This window comes from Parastagonospora nodorum (assembly GCF_000146915.1).
Source record: "Parastagonospora nodorum SN15 chromosome Unknown scaffold_16, whole genome shotgun sequence".
In the NCBI taxonomy this organism is placed as follows: Eukaryota; Fungi; Ascomycota; class Dothideomycetes; order Pleosporales; family Phaeosphaeriaceae; genus Parastagonospora; species Parastagonospora nodorum.
In genome coordinates, this window is record NW_001884564.1 from 74,607 (window position 1) to 87,623 (window position 13,017).

At 50.9% G+C, this 13,017-nt stretch overlaps 7 protein-coding genes across 7 annotated transcripts in view; 2 read left to right on the top strand and 5 right to left on the bottom strand.

The window, feature by feature from the left end:
• Positions 1–37: 37 nt before the first annotated feature.
• SNOG_09951 (hypothetical protein) lies at positions 38–1,628 on the bottom strand (the record flags this gene model as incomplete). The annotated part of the gene is made up of 5 exons (XM_001800184.1): positions 38–363; positions 451–1,021; positions 1,042–1,079; positions 1,105–1,559; positions 1,591–1,628. The coding sequence occupies 5 exons, from the start codon at positions 1,626–1,628 to the stop codon at positions 38–40; spliced, it is 1,428 nt and encodes a 475-aa protein (XP_001800236.1).
• A 422-nt stretch (positions 1,629–2,050) lies between these two features.
• On the bottom strand, positions 2,051–2,800 carry SNOG_09952 (hypothetical protein; the record flags this gene model as incomplete). Its single annotated transcript, XM_001800185.1, has 2 exons — positions 2,051–2,716; positions 2,765–2,800. 2 exons carry the CDS (start codon positions 2,798–2,800, stop codon positions 2,051–2,053), a joined length of 702 nt encoding a protein of 233 aa, XP_001800237.1.
• A 707-nt stretch (positions 2,801–3,507) lies between these two features.
• SNOG_09953 (hypothetical protein) lies at positions 3,508–3,751 on the bottom strand (the record flags this gene model as incomplete). The annotated part of the gene is made up of 2 exons (XM_001800186.1): positions 3,508–3,596; positions 3,691–3,751. 2 exons carry the CDS (start codon positions 3,749–3,751, stop codon positions 3,508–3,510), a joined length of 150 nt encoding a protein of 49 aa, XP_001800238.1.
• A 396-nt stretch (positions 3,752–4,147) lies between these two features.
• SNOG_09954 (hypothetical protein) lies at positions 4,148–4,345 on the top strand (the record flags this gene model as incomplete). Its single annotated transcript, XM_001800187.1, has 2 exons — positions 4,148–4,264; positions 4,328–4,345. The coding sequence occupies 2 exons, from the start codon at positions 4,148–4,150 to the stop codon at positions 4,343–4,345; spliced, it is 135 nt and encodes a 44-aa protein (XP_001800239.1).
• Positions 4,346–4,600: 255 nt separating this feature from the next.
• SNOG_09955 (hypothetical protein) lies at positions 4,601–7,579 on the top strand (the record flags this gene model as incomplete). Its single annotated transcript, XM_001800188.1, has 4 exons — positions 4,601–4,625; positions 4,674–4,742; positions 4,808–6,918; positions 6,962–7,579. The coding sequence occupies 4 exons, from the start codon at positions 4,601–4,603 to the stop codon at positions 7,577–7,579; spliced, it is 2,823 nt and encodes a 940-aa protein (XP_001800240.1).
• A 134-nt stretch (positions 7,580–7,713) lies between these two features.
• On the bottom strand, positions 7,714–8,008 carry SNOG_09956 (hypothetical protein; the record flags this gene model as incomplete). The annotated part of the gene is made up of 2 exons (XM_001800189.1): positions 7,714–7,808; positions 7,931–8,008. The coding sequence occupies 2 exons, from the start codon at positions 8,006–8,008 to the stop codon at positions 7,776–7,778; spliced, it is 111 nt and encodes a 36-aa protein (XP_001800241.1). The 3' UTR covers positions 7,714–7,775.
• A 4,052-nt stretch (positions 8,009–12,060) lies between these two features.
• SNOG_09958 (hypothetical protein) overlaps positions 12,061–13,017 on the bottom strand; it is a gene marked incomplete at both ends in the record, with an annotated part of 3,447 nt that continues 2,490 nt past the window's right edge. The window contains 2 exons of the mRNA XM_001800190.1: positions 12,061–12,772; positions 12,821–12,974. Coding sequence (XP_001800242.1) covers positions 12,061–12,772; positions 12,821–12,974 — 866 coding nt within the window. The remainder of the gene's footprint in view (positions 12,773–12,820; positions 12,975–13,017) is intronic.

Sequence of the window (13,017 nt, forward strand, 5' to 3'; positions counted from 1 at the left end):
CGAACCCGGTTTTATCAATAATTGACTCGCTGTATTACTACGCTGCTATCGGTCCTGCCGCAATACTGAGCAGATTGTCTATACGTCCCGTCTTCGATCTCAACCCGTACCTTCCAGCAGCGACACTGAGCTTAGGCTGCTTAGCCTTTTTCCTCTTCTCTCGCTGCTTTCTTGATCTCACCTTTTTGGCCAGAGCGCTTTCATTTGGCGTGCGTCCACACCTGGTGAGGGCCCCAGGACTTTGTTTCCACGTCCAAACTTTCGCCTTGGAGTCAAATGTGGCGCCAAACTCAACCTCTGTTGGCACATAAAGACCTTTTAATTGCTCAGTAGTGGGCTTGGTTTCGAGCTCATCCCAAAATGCTTGGGTCGTAAGCGAGTGCATCCATGTCGGGTCCATGGGCAACGTTAAGTAGTTTTCGCTCCCGCGAAGTACCTCTACGTACTCACCTACCAGTTGCTTCACTACCGGCTGCCACTCCAACTGCACGCCCTGCCAGGGATGGACGACTGTATTTACCAAGACATTGAACATCTGAAACTCGAGTGCACTGCCTAACTCGACATTTTCGTCATGCTGTTGTAGCTCGAAAAATGGCTCTGCATAAGACTCGTCTCCGTCGGTCCGATCACGTGCATAGAATGCGTGGCCTGTTTCATGTACCAAAGAGGTAGCAAGCGAGAATGTTGCGCGAACCAAGTCTGAAGGTGAGGTCGGCTCACTGTCTCTCCGTCTCCTAGCATACGAAGTGAACAATTCCGCGTAGGCTTGATTGATGAGTAAAAAGTGGAACTGGCCATTATCTTCAGGTAGCTTGTCAAGGCCATCACGGATGAAGTACTCTTTTCCGAAATGGTGGTGCGAGACACAGTGCACGGCGTGGGTCTGTGGCTCAGTCTCTGGATCTTCTGAAGATTCTGGCTTATTTGGGGTTGCAGCAAACAGCAAGCGAAGCTTCCGGGCCAAAAGCTCGAGGCATCTTCTTACCTCATTTTCCTGTTCTCCCACATCTACCGGCGCCTCGTAGTGTAAGTACATACGCCCGCCTCCCCTGCGCTCAACACCATATAGTATCCGTCTGAAGAAGGATAAAGCAGGCTTACTTAGCAGCATTTTGGAGGCCAATCTGAGAACTGGGGAGAGTATCTCCCATGAGTCGTCTGGAATGTCTTGCACCCACTGCTGGCGTGCAAATACTGGATGGATTTCGTTGGTCAGATCGCCCTCCTCTGGATCTGAAATGTCAGCTTTCCTGCCACACCCTGCTTGATGGAGCTGTGATTCCCATGCTCCAAAGTCCGGGTTGTTCCAAAGGACATTTTTCCAGCCTCGAGTGAGATATCCATCCCAATCAGCGTCACCACAGTCATAGTGGCTGTAATTAGTACTCCTTGGCCTTTTATCGCCGTCTCCGTCTTTTGTAGTCCTAGGACTGTTGTTGCCGTCTTCGTTAGACATGCTCCTCTGACAATTCAGCAAAAAGAGTGCTTCAGTCCAACGATGTTTGTGATATGATCGTTTCATGTAAAGGAGGTTCATCTCGGGCGTTCGGTTTGACCTAATTGTATTCATAGTAGGTTCACACAGACCAAGAAAGAAATCGCACAATGGCATTGTCGAGCGTCATTTTGTTCACGAGCACAAAGAATTGAATTCACAGGATACACAGTGTTGAAAGTCAGTGGACCATTGCGTTTTGGTATTTTTTTTTGGGGCAAATCTTTATGCAATCACTGGACGACATCTGACACTGTGAGCTGAGAACTCTTGGAGATTGATGAAGGTCGCGCTTTTACACTCAGATTTGAATATACCTAGTTTTACAAGCTGTTGCACGAGCATTTCTTCCTCAAAGGGACCAGGTTTCGACGCGCACTCAGCTGGCGAGAGAGAAGGAGATCAGTGAGTAATATTGCTAACGATTGTTATCTGAACATCACGTGCACAACTACTAAACCAGAATGCACGCCTTTCTCAGGATGCACAACCTGCGAGAGCACTTTTCCCAAACAACACTTCTTCCAGCGCGAAACTTAATTCCCCGCCACTCTACCCGTTGTTGAAATGAGTAACGTTTAAATATGGCTCTTCATATCCTTCCCTGCCATCAGAGAAATCTCGAGCGTAGAACGCATGCGCGGTTTCGTGCACGCGTGTAGCCGCCAGACTAAAAGCAAACCTTGCGGCCTGTGCGGGCGAGGGATTAGTATTTTCGGCGTAAACGGCGTACGCTTCGTTGACGACGATGTATTGGACGCGTTTATCGTGGCGGGCTGGGAGAGCGGATCTGTCGCCTTTGATGAACAGTTCGGTGCTGAAGGATGCTTGGGAGACGTGATGTATCGCACGCGTCTGCGATGTGTGCCTGGCTTCGGGTTTCAGCGCGGCGAAGAGGATCCTGATGCGTTTGGAGAGCTTGTGGAGGTCGGCTAGGACGGCGAGGTCTTGACTGACTGTGTCTTCGGGCGCAGTGTAGCAAAGGAAGTTCTGGTCATTTTGACGTGTTAGATGGCCGTATTTTACATGACGGAAGAAGGCTGATGCCGGCACGGTGGTGATAAGCTTGGTGGCGATGTGTAGCGCTGGTTCGACGAGACTCCATGTGTTGTTTTGGGGCAGTGGAAAGTCTTCTAGGATCCAGTTGCGGGAATGGCATATGGGATGGACTGTAGTCAATAGGTTATGGACGAAGGGGCCGGATTTGGTCGCGTCACACTGAGATGCTGAGAGTTTTGCTGCTCAATGTTTCTTGTTCAGATGCACATTGTCAGAGCCGTGCTTGAAGCATTCATCCCACATGTCTTTGTCCGCGCAATTATATGGTCTTTGTGTTGTGGTTGACATGAGTTGCGCCTTCTTTGTTCACTTCCTTGGTAAAGGTTGCCCGAGTCTACCTCGACTGTTATTTACTACAAGTGAAGAATACAGGACTGGAAGATCTGGCAATTCACCAAAAGCTTTCAAAAGCTGTGGTACGTTCACGATACAACCTTTCATCATTGTAATATTGCGACGCTGAATCAACCCATGAGGTTAATTATTCAACACACAATGTCGTACCAAGGCTATGAAATCAGAGTCATGATCAACGTCGTCTCGGCCCTTGTTGGCATGATGTGATGGCGTTAACGATGTGCGTGTGCGATTTTCTTGTGGACTCAAAACGATTTCAGTCTAGTCTGGGCTAGCACGTGTTCTCTACATACAACGAACTTTTCGGAGTCATTGCGAGGTATTTGTATACAACAGATAGCTATACAAGGTTGATTATCTTTCGTTCGTGATATGTATGAGTGTGGTTCGGAGGATCTTCCATGTCGCGCGGCATAGCGGCCATCCACTGCGTCCCGCTAAGCACGGTCCAGGAGCAGGGTTGATGCCGGTGGTCCATCTCAGGGTCTCATTCGAAGATGCCACACCGTGGTGGTCTGACCAGTGTGCATACCCGTTGTGCTATGCAAAAGACACGTTTCTGACATGGCGCCATGTGTCACACTGAAAGCCCGCTATCCACAGCCTCGGAGTTGCAGCCGCTGTTGAGACTTCGAAACAGGCTCTGAGAGCGAATGATCGCCAAGGGCGGCAGATCCCATTTCTAGGATTTGCGTCCTGCCAGGGCACAATCCCAGTTTCGCATCTCGATCACGATGTGGAAGACGGCGTCTGCGTGGGCGGCGCTGGACAGGTACCAGTAGAGGCGTAGCGTTTGAGTATGCAGCGAATCATCCGATCATTCGGGAGAGAGGACATTGTGAATGTGAAGAATCAGTGTCGTCATTGTGAAATTCGAGACGGTGTAGATAGCGTGCATTAGCCACAGTTATGCCCAGGTGCCGATATGCTAAAAAGCTTGTCTCGGGAACGTGGCTTCCTTCCGAGAATATGCACAGGACGTGCCTTCCCAACAAGAATCAGAAACTCGGTGTGGTCGAGGGAATGGTGTTGAGCAGCATGTATGGAGGAAAGCAGCACTTGAGGAATGGCACATGTGAAGTCGTCCAATGCGAAAGTGCAATGTCATCTCCACAAAACATGTTGTTTGCGGATTGTGGCTGACGGCGGAGACCATGACGCAACCGGGGCCAGCTGAAGGATCCTGGATGACGATCGGCTGCATTGAACCCCAATTCACCCACCAACACCGTCATGGACATCCAGGGGGTGCTTTTTGGAGCAAGCCTTGTCTTGCGCTGGCCCGTTCGAGCAGGATCTGGCAGTGGGCGACACATCAGCAGGGAAGCGCCACGACCGCAAGCGCCTTTGGTGCGTCCGCGGCTCGATCATGGCTGCTCGCCCAGGCCATGCGGGGTGTCTAGACAACAACAGGCTCTTGAGGAGTCGTGAAATTTGTACTGACGACGCGTGTATGACGTAACCTCTGGCAACTGTGCGACAGCACAATCGGGAATCGCGTGCCACGGCAACCACCTCCCACCACCCCAATAATAAAGGCCTGCCCGCACTCCCCTCGCTCGCCCTCACCTACTCTGATACCCACCACCTCGCTCCAACAACTGAACTCTCTTCCATTGTTTCAGCGTTTGTTTATTTGATACCCCACTTGATACCCAGCATCAGATTTGACCACACCCCTCAATCATGGCCGGCTCGAAAGCAGTCAACCGTACGTCAATTGCGCAATTGCTGCGATGATGGGGCTAACAGTACACAGGTCCGGTTGACTTGAAGCAAAAGGAGATCGACGTCAACAACAAGCTTCAACTGTTTGGCATTTTCCAAGGTATGCAATGCTGCAGCGCACCCCACATTCCCCAACACAAACATGCGCTAACTTGCCGCTTCTAGCCTTCTCAAATGGCAAGGTCCCATCCAACAAGCAGATTGACGTTGCGCTCAACTCGGCGCTGGCAGCAAAGCCGCTCAGCACACCCTCAAAGAAGCTGTCAAGCGAGGGCCAGAAGCTCGTAGGCGACCTCAAGACGGTCATCGAGCAGGCCAAGATCCTGCTTCTCACCAAGAACGAGGGCAACCTCCTCCAGGACTTCATCTGGCAAGCAGAGCAGATCACTGGCGCCGGCACCCAGTTACCCGGTGCGCCAATCGACAAGGACACCGCCAAGCAGCACGGTAATGAGGCGCTCGATGGTCTACGCACCCTCGGCACCCTTCTGATCTCCAACGGTCAATTCAGAAAGCTTCTCTCTGATGCCTCTGTACTGCTGCGAGACATTGCTGGCGATGCCGCACAAAACACCGCCAACAAGGTCAAGCCATCTGAGGACAAGCTCAACCAGATTGACAAGCCCGCTGACGACAACACCTGGCACGACACCCCAGAGCTGTCCGCAGAGAAGCTCAAGGCACAAGCCAAGCAGAGCCTTCCCTTCGGAAAGGGCGATGCTAAGCAGGCCGCCGGCGATATCAACCAGGCTGCCCACCCAGAGGGCTCACGTGATCCCCGCGACACTGCCCAGCTTGGTGCTCATGAGGGCCAGACTGGCCAGTCCACTGGCCTCAACGCTCAGGCTGCTCTGAACGTCGCCAAGGACAAGGTCGACCAGAACGTCTCAGAAGAGGACAAGGACAAGGCTCGCGCTCGCCGTGACCAGCTGAACAACTACCTCAAGGGCAAGATGCCTGAGGAGCGTCGCGACCAGACCATTTGGCGCCTGAAGAAGATGGTGGTTGAGATCCAGGGTCACCAGGATTACCAGCGCGCCATCGAGACTCTTCTCCGTCTCGCTGAGCAGTACACTGGCCACACTAAGACTGTGACCCAGCAGGCCACAGGAACCGTCAAAGGTGCGCATCAGGACGATGCTTTGAAGACTGCTGAAGCTGACCTCAAGGTACGTAAAACAGGGTTCCATTCTGACAATGCACATTGGCTGACAAACATCAAGACACTCCTTGAGCGCTTTGCCAACAGCACCTCATTCGACGACCTGATTGAGTCTATCAACCAGATCTACAAGGATGCCGACCGCGACCCAGAACTCAAGAACTGGTTCAAGCGCATCGATGGTTACATCCGCAAGGTGCTCCAGCAGCAGGGATACATCCTCGAGGACGAGTCCAACGAGGAGTGGAACCGCATCTACGACCAGGGTCACGACTTGCTCCGTGGCCGTTACCGCGGACACACTGACCGCATCGCTGATGAGTTCAAGTACATTGGCGAGCAGTTCGACGCCGACCCACAAAACAAGGCCTTCGCCGATTCCATGAACAGGCTGTTCAACGACCTCGGCACCGACGACAACGGCAAGACCGTCTTCAAGCCTCACCTCCTCAAGGACATCACCGATGTCATCCTGCCCGGCTTCTTCGAGAGCGTCCAGTACATCCCCATTCCTCGCATTGAGTACAGCGACCCGATGATCGACGCTGTCGTCGAGAACCTTGTCATTGAGGGTGACAACCTTGCACCCAACGTCTTGGAGTTCGGCTCTGACAACTACTGGCGCTGGGGACGCAAGTCGATCACCAACAAGAACAAGAACAAGGTCATGCTGTCTGTCTCTGGTGTACAGATGGACCTGCGCGATGTCTCCTACTACATCAAGCGCAAGCAGGGCTTCCCTTCCATCACCGACAAGGGTGTCATGGACATCTTCATGGGCGGTACTGGATTCAGCTTCAAGGTCGAGATGGAGACTGCTGACCGCGCTCGCGAGAACAACGTCCAGACGCACTTCTTCAAGGTCAACAAGATTGAGACCGACATTCAGAACCTTCAGATCAAGTTGAAGAAGAGCAACCACAAGCTCCTCTTCAACATGTTCAAGCCTCTCCTCCTCAAGGTCATGCGCCCCGTCATCCAGAAGGTGCTCGAGAAGCAGATCAAGGACTCTGTCAACCAGCTCGACGGTATGCTCTACGATATCAAGGTTGAAGCCGACAAGGCCGAGGCTGAGGCCAAGCGCAACCCCGACCCAGAGCACCTCCCAGAATATGTACCAGCGCTACGCCTCTGCCGCCAACTCACGCATCATGCAGGGTAAGCAGAAGAAGGAACAGCTCAAGGAGAAGACCAAGGACACCCAAGTCAACATGGCCGTCACCCAGCACGACTCCATCTTCAAGAACATCTCCCTGCCCGGTGGTATCTCATCCAAGGCTACTGAGTACAAGGAGCTCGCAGCCAAGGGCGACAAGTGGGAGAGCCCTATCTTCTCCATCGGTTCCGCCAAGGAGAGCACTAGCCTGCCCACCCTTCCCAAGGTTACCCGCAAGCCTCACGGCCGCGCTGGTGGTTACGGCTCAGACATGGGTTCAGCTACTGGCGCTCCTCAAGGCCTCGGTGCTTCTCAGGGTCTCAACCCCGCCCAGGGCGTTAACCCATCTGGTTTTGATAGCACCAGCCAGTATGGTACTACTCAGTCTGGCGCCGGTCTGACTGGTGGCCTTCCCGCTACCTCTGGAACTGGCGCTGGTCTCGTTGGCGGTCTTCCCGGTACCCAGCAGACAGGCGCCCCTGGCTTCGCTGGTCAGGTCGACAACGCTTTCTCCAGCACCAGCACTGGCGCTGGTCTCACTGGCACCGGCGCTCCCGTCACTGGTGCCACTGCCGCCCCGGGAACCGAGCCCAACACCTTCCTCTCTTACCGCGAATGATTCGGCCGCGTCTAGATGAGATGCGTTGCGTTATGCAAGCTTGATCATGTTTACGACTACGATTACCCTTTTCTTTGGTTGCTTTTGACCTGATGATACCACGTACCACATGGGTAAAATGGCTTTGCTTTGGATGTCCCCTTTAACGGCGGCGGAGCATCGGAGATGGATAGTGCTTGGTAATGAAGTGGATGCCTTAGGGCTTTGGGAAGAGACTAAAAGTGTATTGCTCCCCGTCTGTAGTAATAGTTAATGCATATGTGCCTTCAACGTTCTCCTCTCAAGCTTACATCTGTGACTTGCCAAACTTAAACAGTGTACTATTGACCTTTATCATTCAGCTTTGCTCACCGGCCTCTCCTTCAGCATCATGATGCTATGATGTTGATGATCATGATACTCGTCGAGCATGCGGCCCACCACCTTCATGGTGTTATGCTATTTCATCGTAATGATGGATCAATTGATATTGCGCACAGAGCAAAGAATCTGTCACACATGCATCACGGGAGCTAAAAATCGTCCAGTGGTCTGGACATCTTCATAATGCAGACAAGGCTCTGCTACATCACGAAAGAGCTGCGTATTACTCCAGGACATGTAATCAGCTGCAGCTTATATGTGACATTCAACTGAGTCATGTCTCGGCAGCAATTGACTTTCGAGAAAGTAGACATACATATATGCGAGGCTAACATCAAGTTGTTTGTAACGCAGTTCTGATGTAATAAAAACAGAGGAGCAAAAATCTGCTGCTCATAAAGCCGTGTGGCTGGATTTTAGACGGAGAGGCGGCATGTGAGTCTCACACTCAAATATTCATGTGAACACTTTCCAAAACATGTAGAACGTCGTTCGGCAATTTTGAATTTCCTAGATGCAGAAGAGATCATATGTAAGATCCGAGCGCTGTTTGGTGAGAGAAGATACGTGCACTGCACGATCCTATTATGGAAAGAGGGTGTCAGCAGAAGTTGCTACTTATATTCGTTTCGAATAGCGCATTGAGCAGCGAACCATGAAGTGTTACCACCCTAATTTTGATGTGGACATGGTCATTGAGAATCGAGGGCGTGCACGGCGATGTTCGATTCTCGAAACAAAGAAGAGAACGTAGCTAATTTACCTAGAGATGTTTGGTGGGAGAAATTGTACGCACACATGTTACGCCGGCATGACGAGTTATAGAAAGCACAGGGCAAAAGTCGTTGCGCGTGTGTCGGTGTTCAGGTGCTTTGGAAAGGAGACAGAAGACGACATTGAAACTTAAACTCGATGTTTTGATATGATCATCAAATCAACATTTGAACCGATAAACATCATGGCCGCTGCATATCCTTAGTCCTTGCTGGAGCGATTTTGGAAACAACAGAAGCGGCGACACGAACGTTTCTACACAAGGTTTTGGTGTGCGCAACCCTCATGAGATTGGCAAACATGGTTTATGCTCACTGCTGATTTTCGTCCTTAACATAAGAATGCTCATGTTAGAGACTGTCTTCATTTTGGTAAACGAGCTAATACGATCGTGTTGATGAAGCAGTGTGGGAGCGAAAGTCGCAACTTATGTGTACAGGCCTAGCTCATTTGGAAGGGAGGAGAAGGGGCATAGTATCTCGACTTCAGCCTCTTGATGTGAACAACTCTCAGGAGAATTCTGGATATGCATGGGGGGCATTGCCGTCTTTGGTTCCCGAGACAGGAAAAGATCATGGGCCTTGGCTTATGCGATTTTGGTGGGACAGGAGACAAGCGTGGTGCAGAAACGAAATGAGGACACAATTCAAAACTCATGTAAACGTCGCTAGATTAGTATTGAATGCGCGAGGCAGCGACATAGGTCCCTTCCACTCATGATTTTGGATCGAACATGCGGCGTGTTCTTCACGATAAGACAAGAGGCAGATGATAACAGATAGAGTTCGATGTTGGGCAGATGTACAGCCCGGATATTGCTGATTTAGACCTGCCGCCACTGGAAAGAAAGCATACCATTTCATATCCTCCAATTTTCGTGCGCGAGAGAGAAGATGGACACGCATAACGCCACTACCACCTTGTTTTCAAGCAAAAGCGCAGAAGAAAACGTCGCAACTTCTTAGTATAATTTCGGAAAGAGTTGAAACGACATAGAGTGTCCCAAGAGGTGTTTTGATATATGCAAAAAATGTAGACTTGAATGAACGTTGAATAAGCAGACGTCTATTTTCAGTTCTTCAGAACGTAGAGGAGAGCATAAAGTAGAGGAGAAAGTGTTTTTTTGGAGGCGGAAGTAGACCTAGACACATATAGCTGTTCATAGTACTTTGTAAGCAGGACAGAGAAGAGAAGTTCGTTACTCATATCGTCTTGTTCAGCGACGTTTTCGAGAACCGGTCAGAGCAATGAAGGCCGGAGTATATATTTTTGGAGAGACATAGATAGTGCACGCCGCCAATTTCGTTCTCCGCGACACAAAACACAGCGTCAGGTTGATCGATTGCCAGTTTTGGTGGCGGGAGAACACGCACATGTAGGAGCGATACCACAGGAGTTGTGGCTTAGTAATAGGTGTTGTCAAGATTTCGGGAAGAGCAGCGACGGCGAGATAAATTCTTTCGTTCGGTGTTCTGGTATAATAATTTGTTTAAGAACTGTGAGGATATACGGAGGCCTTGCAGCTAGTTTGGTTCTTTGAGACAGCAGAGAAGAGCATGTCTCGGTGTCTCTTGGTGTTGGGGGCGGAAGAAGAGCAGGAAACACACAACACACTGCCCTTGATATTTTAGGTATGCAGAAAGCCAAAGGTCGCTGATAATTTATAGCTTTAACCGCGATCATGGAAAGGGAAGAGGAGACGACATGGATCTCCTCGGGTTAAGTTTTTGCAGTTTGAACATGGTTCGAGTTCTACAGGATTGGAGTTGTACAGACGTAGCAAGAATGAACATTAAAGTTCGATTTTATACTCGCGACGCAAAGAAGAGCATATTACGCTCACTCCTCTTTTTAAGAGGCGGGAAAAGTGGCCGGCACACATGCAGGCGCCCAAGGTCTTTTTGGCAACCCAGAGGCACAGAAGTCGTCGATCATGCAAAGACACGATCGAAGTTTTAGGAAGAGTAGGAGAAGCACATACCCGGCTCCGGATCGTCCTCTTGATCTAGATAGGTGTAGATGTGGAAGAAACAGAGAGTGACGTTCGGGTTTTATCCTCGTGAAACCTAGAGGAGAGCATGACGTTGGAGATCATAGATATTGAGGCGGAAGAAGGAACGGGACACGCATGGAGTTGGCGACATAAGTTTTTCGAGACATTCTTTTTGGTATTTGAATGGGCCGGAGTTGGATAGAAATGGAAGAAGCTAAGAGTAACGTTCACTTTTATATTCGCGCAACAGAACACAGCATGCTGGCTGATCTTTGCTCTTAGATTTGGGAGGCGGAAAAAGACGCAGCCAGGCATAAGCTTTGCCTGCTTAAGATTTCGATATGAGGAGCGCTGGAGCAAAACCTGAAGCTCATACATATTCGTGGTAGTTTATTTTGGGAGAAGACGAACAAAGCCCGCTGCCCATAACATTTTGGCAATTGTATTTTTTTCAAAGAGCAAAGACGAGGACATGTTCCGTTTACCCCACCACTTCCGAAAGAAAGAGCAGTGGAATATTGGCAGACATTCAAGTTCTTTATGGCGATTTTGGAGAGCACAGAAGCAAAACGCTGCTCATACATGATTGTGGTGTTGCTTTAGGATCGAGCAAAGCACAGGCAGCAACATCTCTCGCTTCATCCCGCGTTTCCATGCCGTTGGAGTGAGAGCGCGGGAGGAAAACTCTGCTCATTCGCAGTTCGCAAGAGTTTCTCGAAATGGCAGAGCCGGCGACATGTCCAGATCATCCCACCGCTTTCATAAGAAAGAGCTGCGCAAGCTTTGCGCAACATGGAACCAAACAGGTGCGAGTTTAGAGAGTCGACGCGCGGACGGCATAGTTCGGTGTGTTCAACATTTTCATCATATGAGGTATCATAAATCTGGAATGTCGGCGGGACATGCATCGGATACACGGTAGTTTCAGGAAGAAGAGGAGAACGTCTCGATTTCTGGTTCGGTGTTTTTAGAGGACAGGAGAGGCGGACACATTCGTCGCGCAACGTCTCGATCCATTGTGAAAGAGCAGCGGAGACGGGAGGCATGGAACGATCGAGTGCTGCTTTTGAAGAAGAGCGGAGGGAGAGGAGAACATCTTATGCTAAATGGCTGATTCTGATGGTCGAGGGACGAAGCAGAACATGAAGCTCTCTGATGGTGATTTTGGTTTTCGAAAGAAAAAAAGGGAAAGACATCGTGTGAGCAGATATGAGTTTTGGTTTTCGAGCACAGTAGATGTGGGATGAAGGAGAAGAATCCTCAACGTGAGAATCGATTGACTTTTATACCTGCCCTTATCCCACCATCTCATCTCCCCCCAAATCCTCCAATCTACCCGTTCCACACCCCACTACCTCTTCAACGTCTTCTGTTTCTCCGCCTCAACCTTCCTCTCCATAACCCTCAGCCCCTTCCTTCTCCGCACGCCATCCACATACCTGCGCGCCACATTCTCACGATCCGCAAGTTCCCCCAAATCCTCCAACTGGTCCTCGGTAAACGGTACCCAAAACGGGTCTTCATCCAGAATCTCAAAGCCCGCAAACCTCAACTGCGGACTCGCACTACCACTACTCCTCTTCCTGATCTCGTCGCTGAAGCCAAAGGACTCGGCGACGGGGATATGTGCCGTGATGGTGAAGGTTTGATTCCCCGTCGTGCTCGCGGACGTCGAACTCATCGTCTCGCTCAGAATCGTGCCGCGCCGGCGCGTGAGCACCGCGTACACGCGGCCCAGCACGTCTGTGGATGCTTGGATTTCACACGTGTACATGGCGAGCAGCATGCGCGGTGACCAGTCGAGGAAGCCGGCGTGGATCGAGGAGCGCACGGCTTTGATGACTTCGCCGGTTAGGCGGCCGGAGGATTCGTCGGTGGTGGAAGTGTTGATGGACACATCTTCGAGAAACACGGCGATGCCTTGGATGGGCTCGGCACAGCAGGGACCCTGGGCTGTGGCGAGTTGGAAGGCGTAGATTATGGTTGAGGCGAAGGTATGCGCGGAGATTGTGTGGTCTGGGGCTGAGGGTGTGGTGGTGTCAGGAGTGGAGGATTCGCGGAGGCTGGAGAGGGTTAGTTTGCGAGGTTTTGGGGGGTGCAGGAGAGCTTACACTTTGCCGCAGATGCCGGCTTTCGTTGCATCGACCAAGATGTTGGGACCTATTCGGCGTGGGCCAAAGGCTGTGATTTTGTCGATGACATCTGTCCATATTTCCTTCTGGCCCTTGGCTTCCTCGAACGCTTGCTTGAGCTGCTTCTTAAAGTCTACGAGGCTTAAAGTATGGCCCATCTCGCGCTGTCCGCCCTC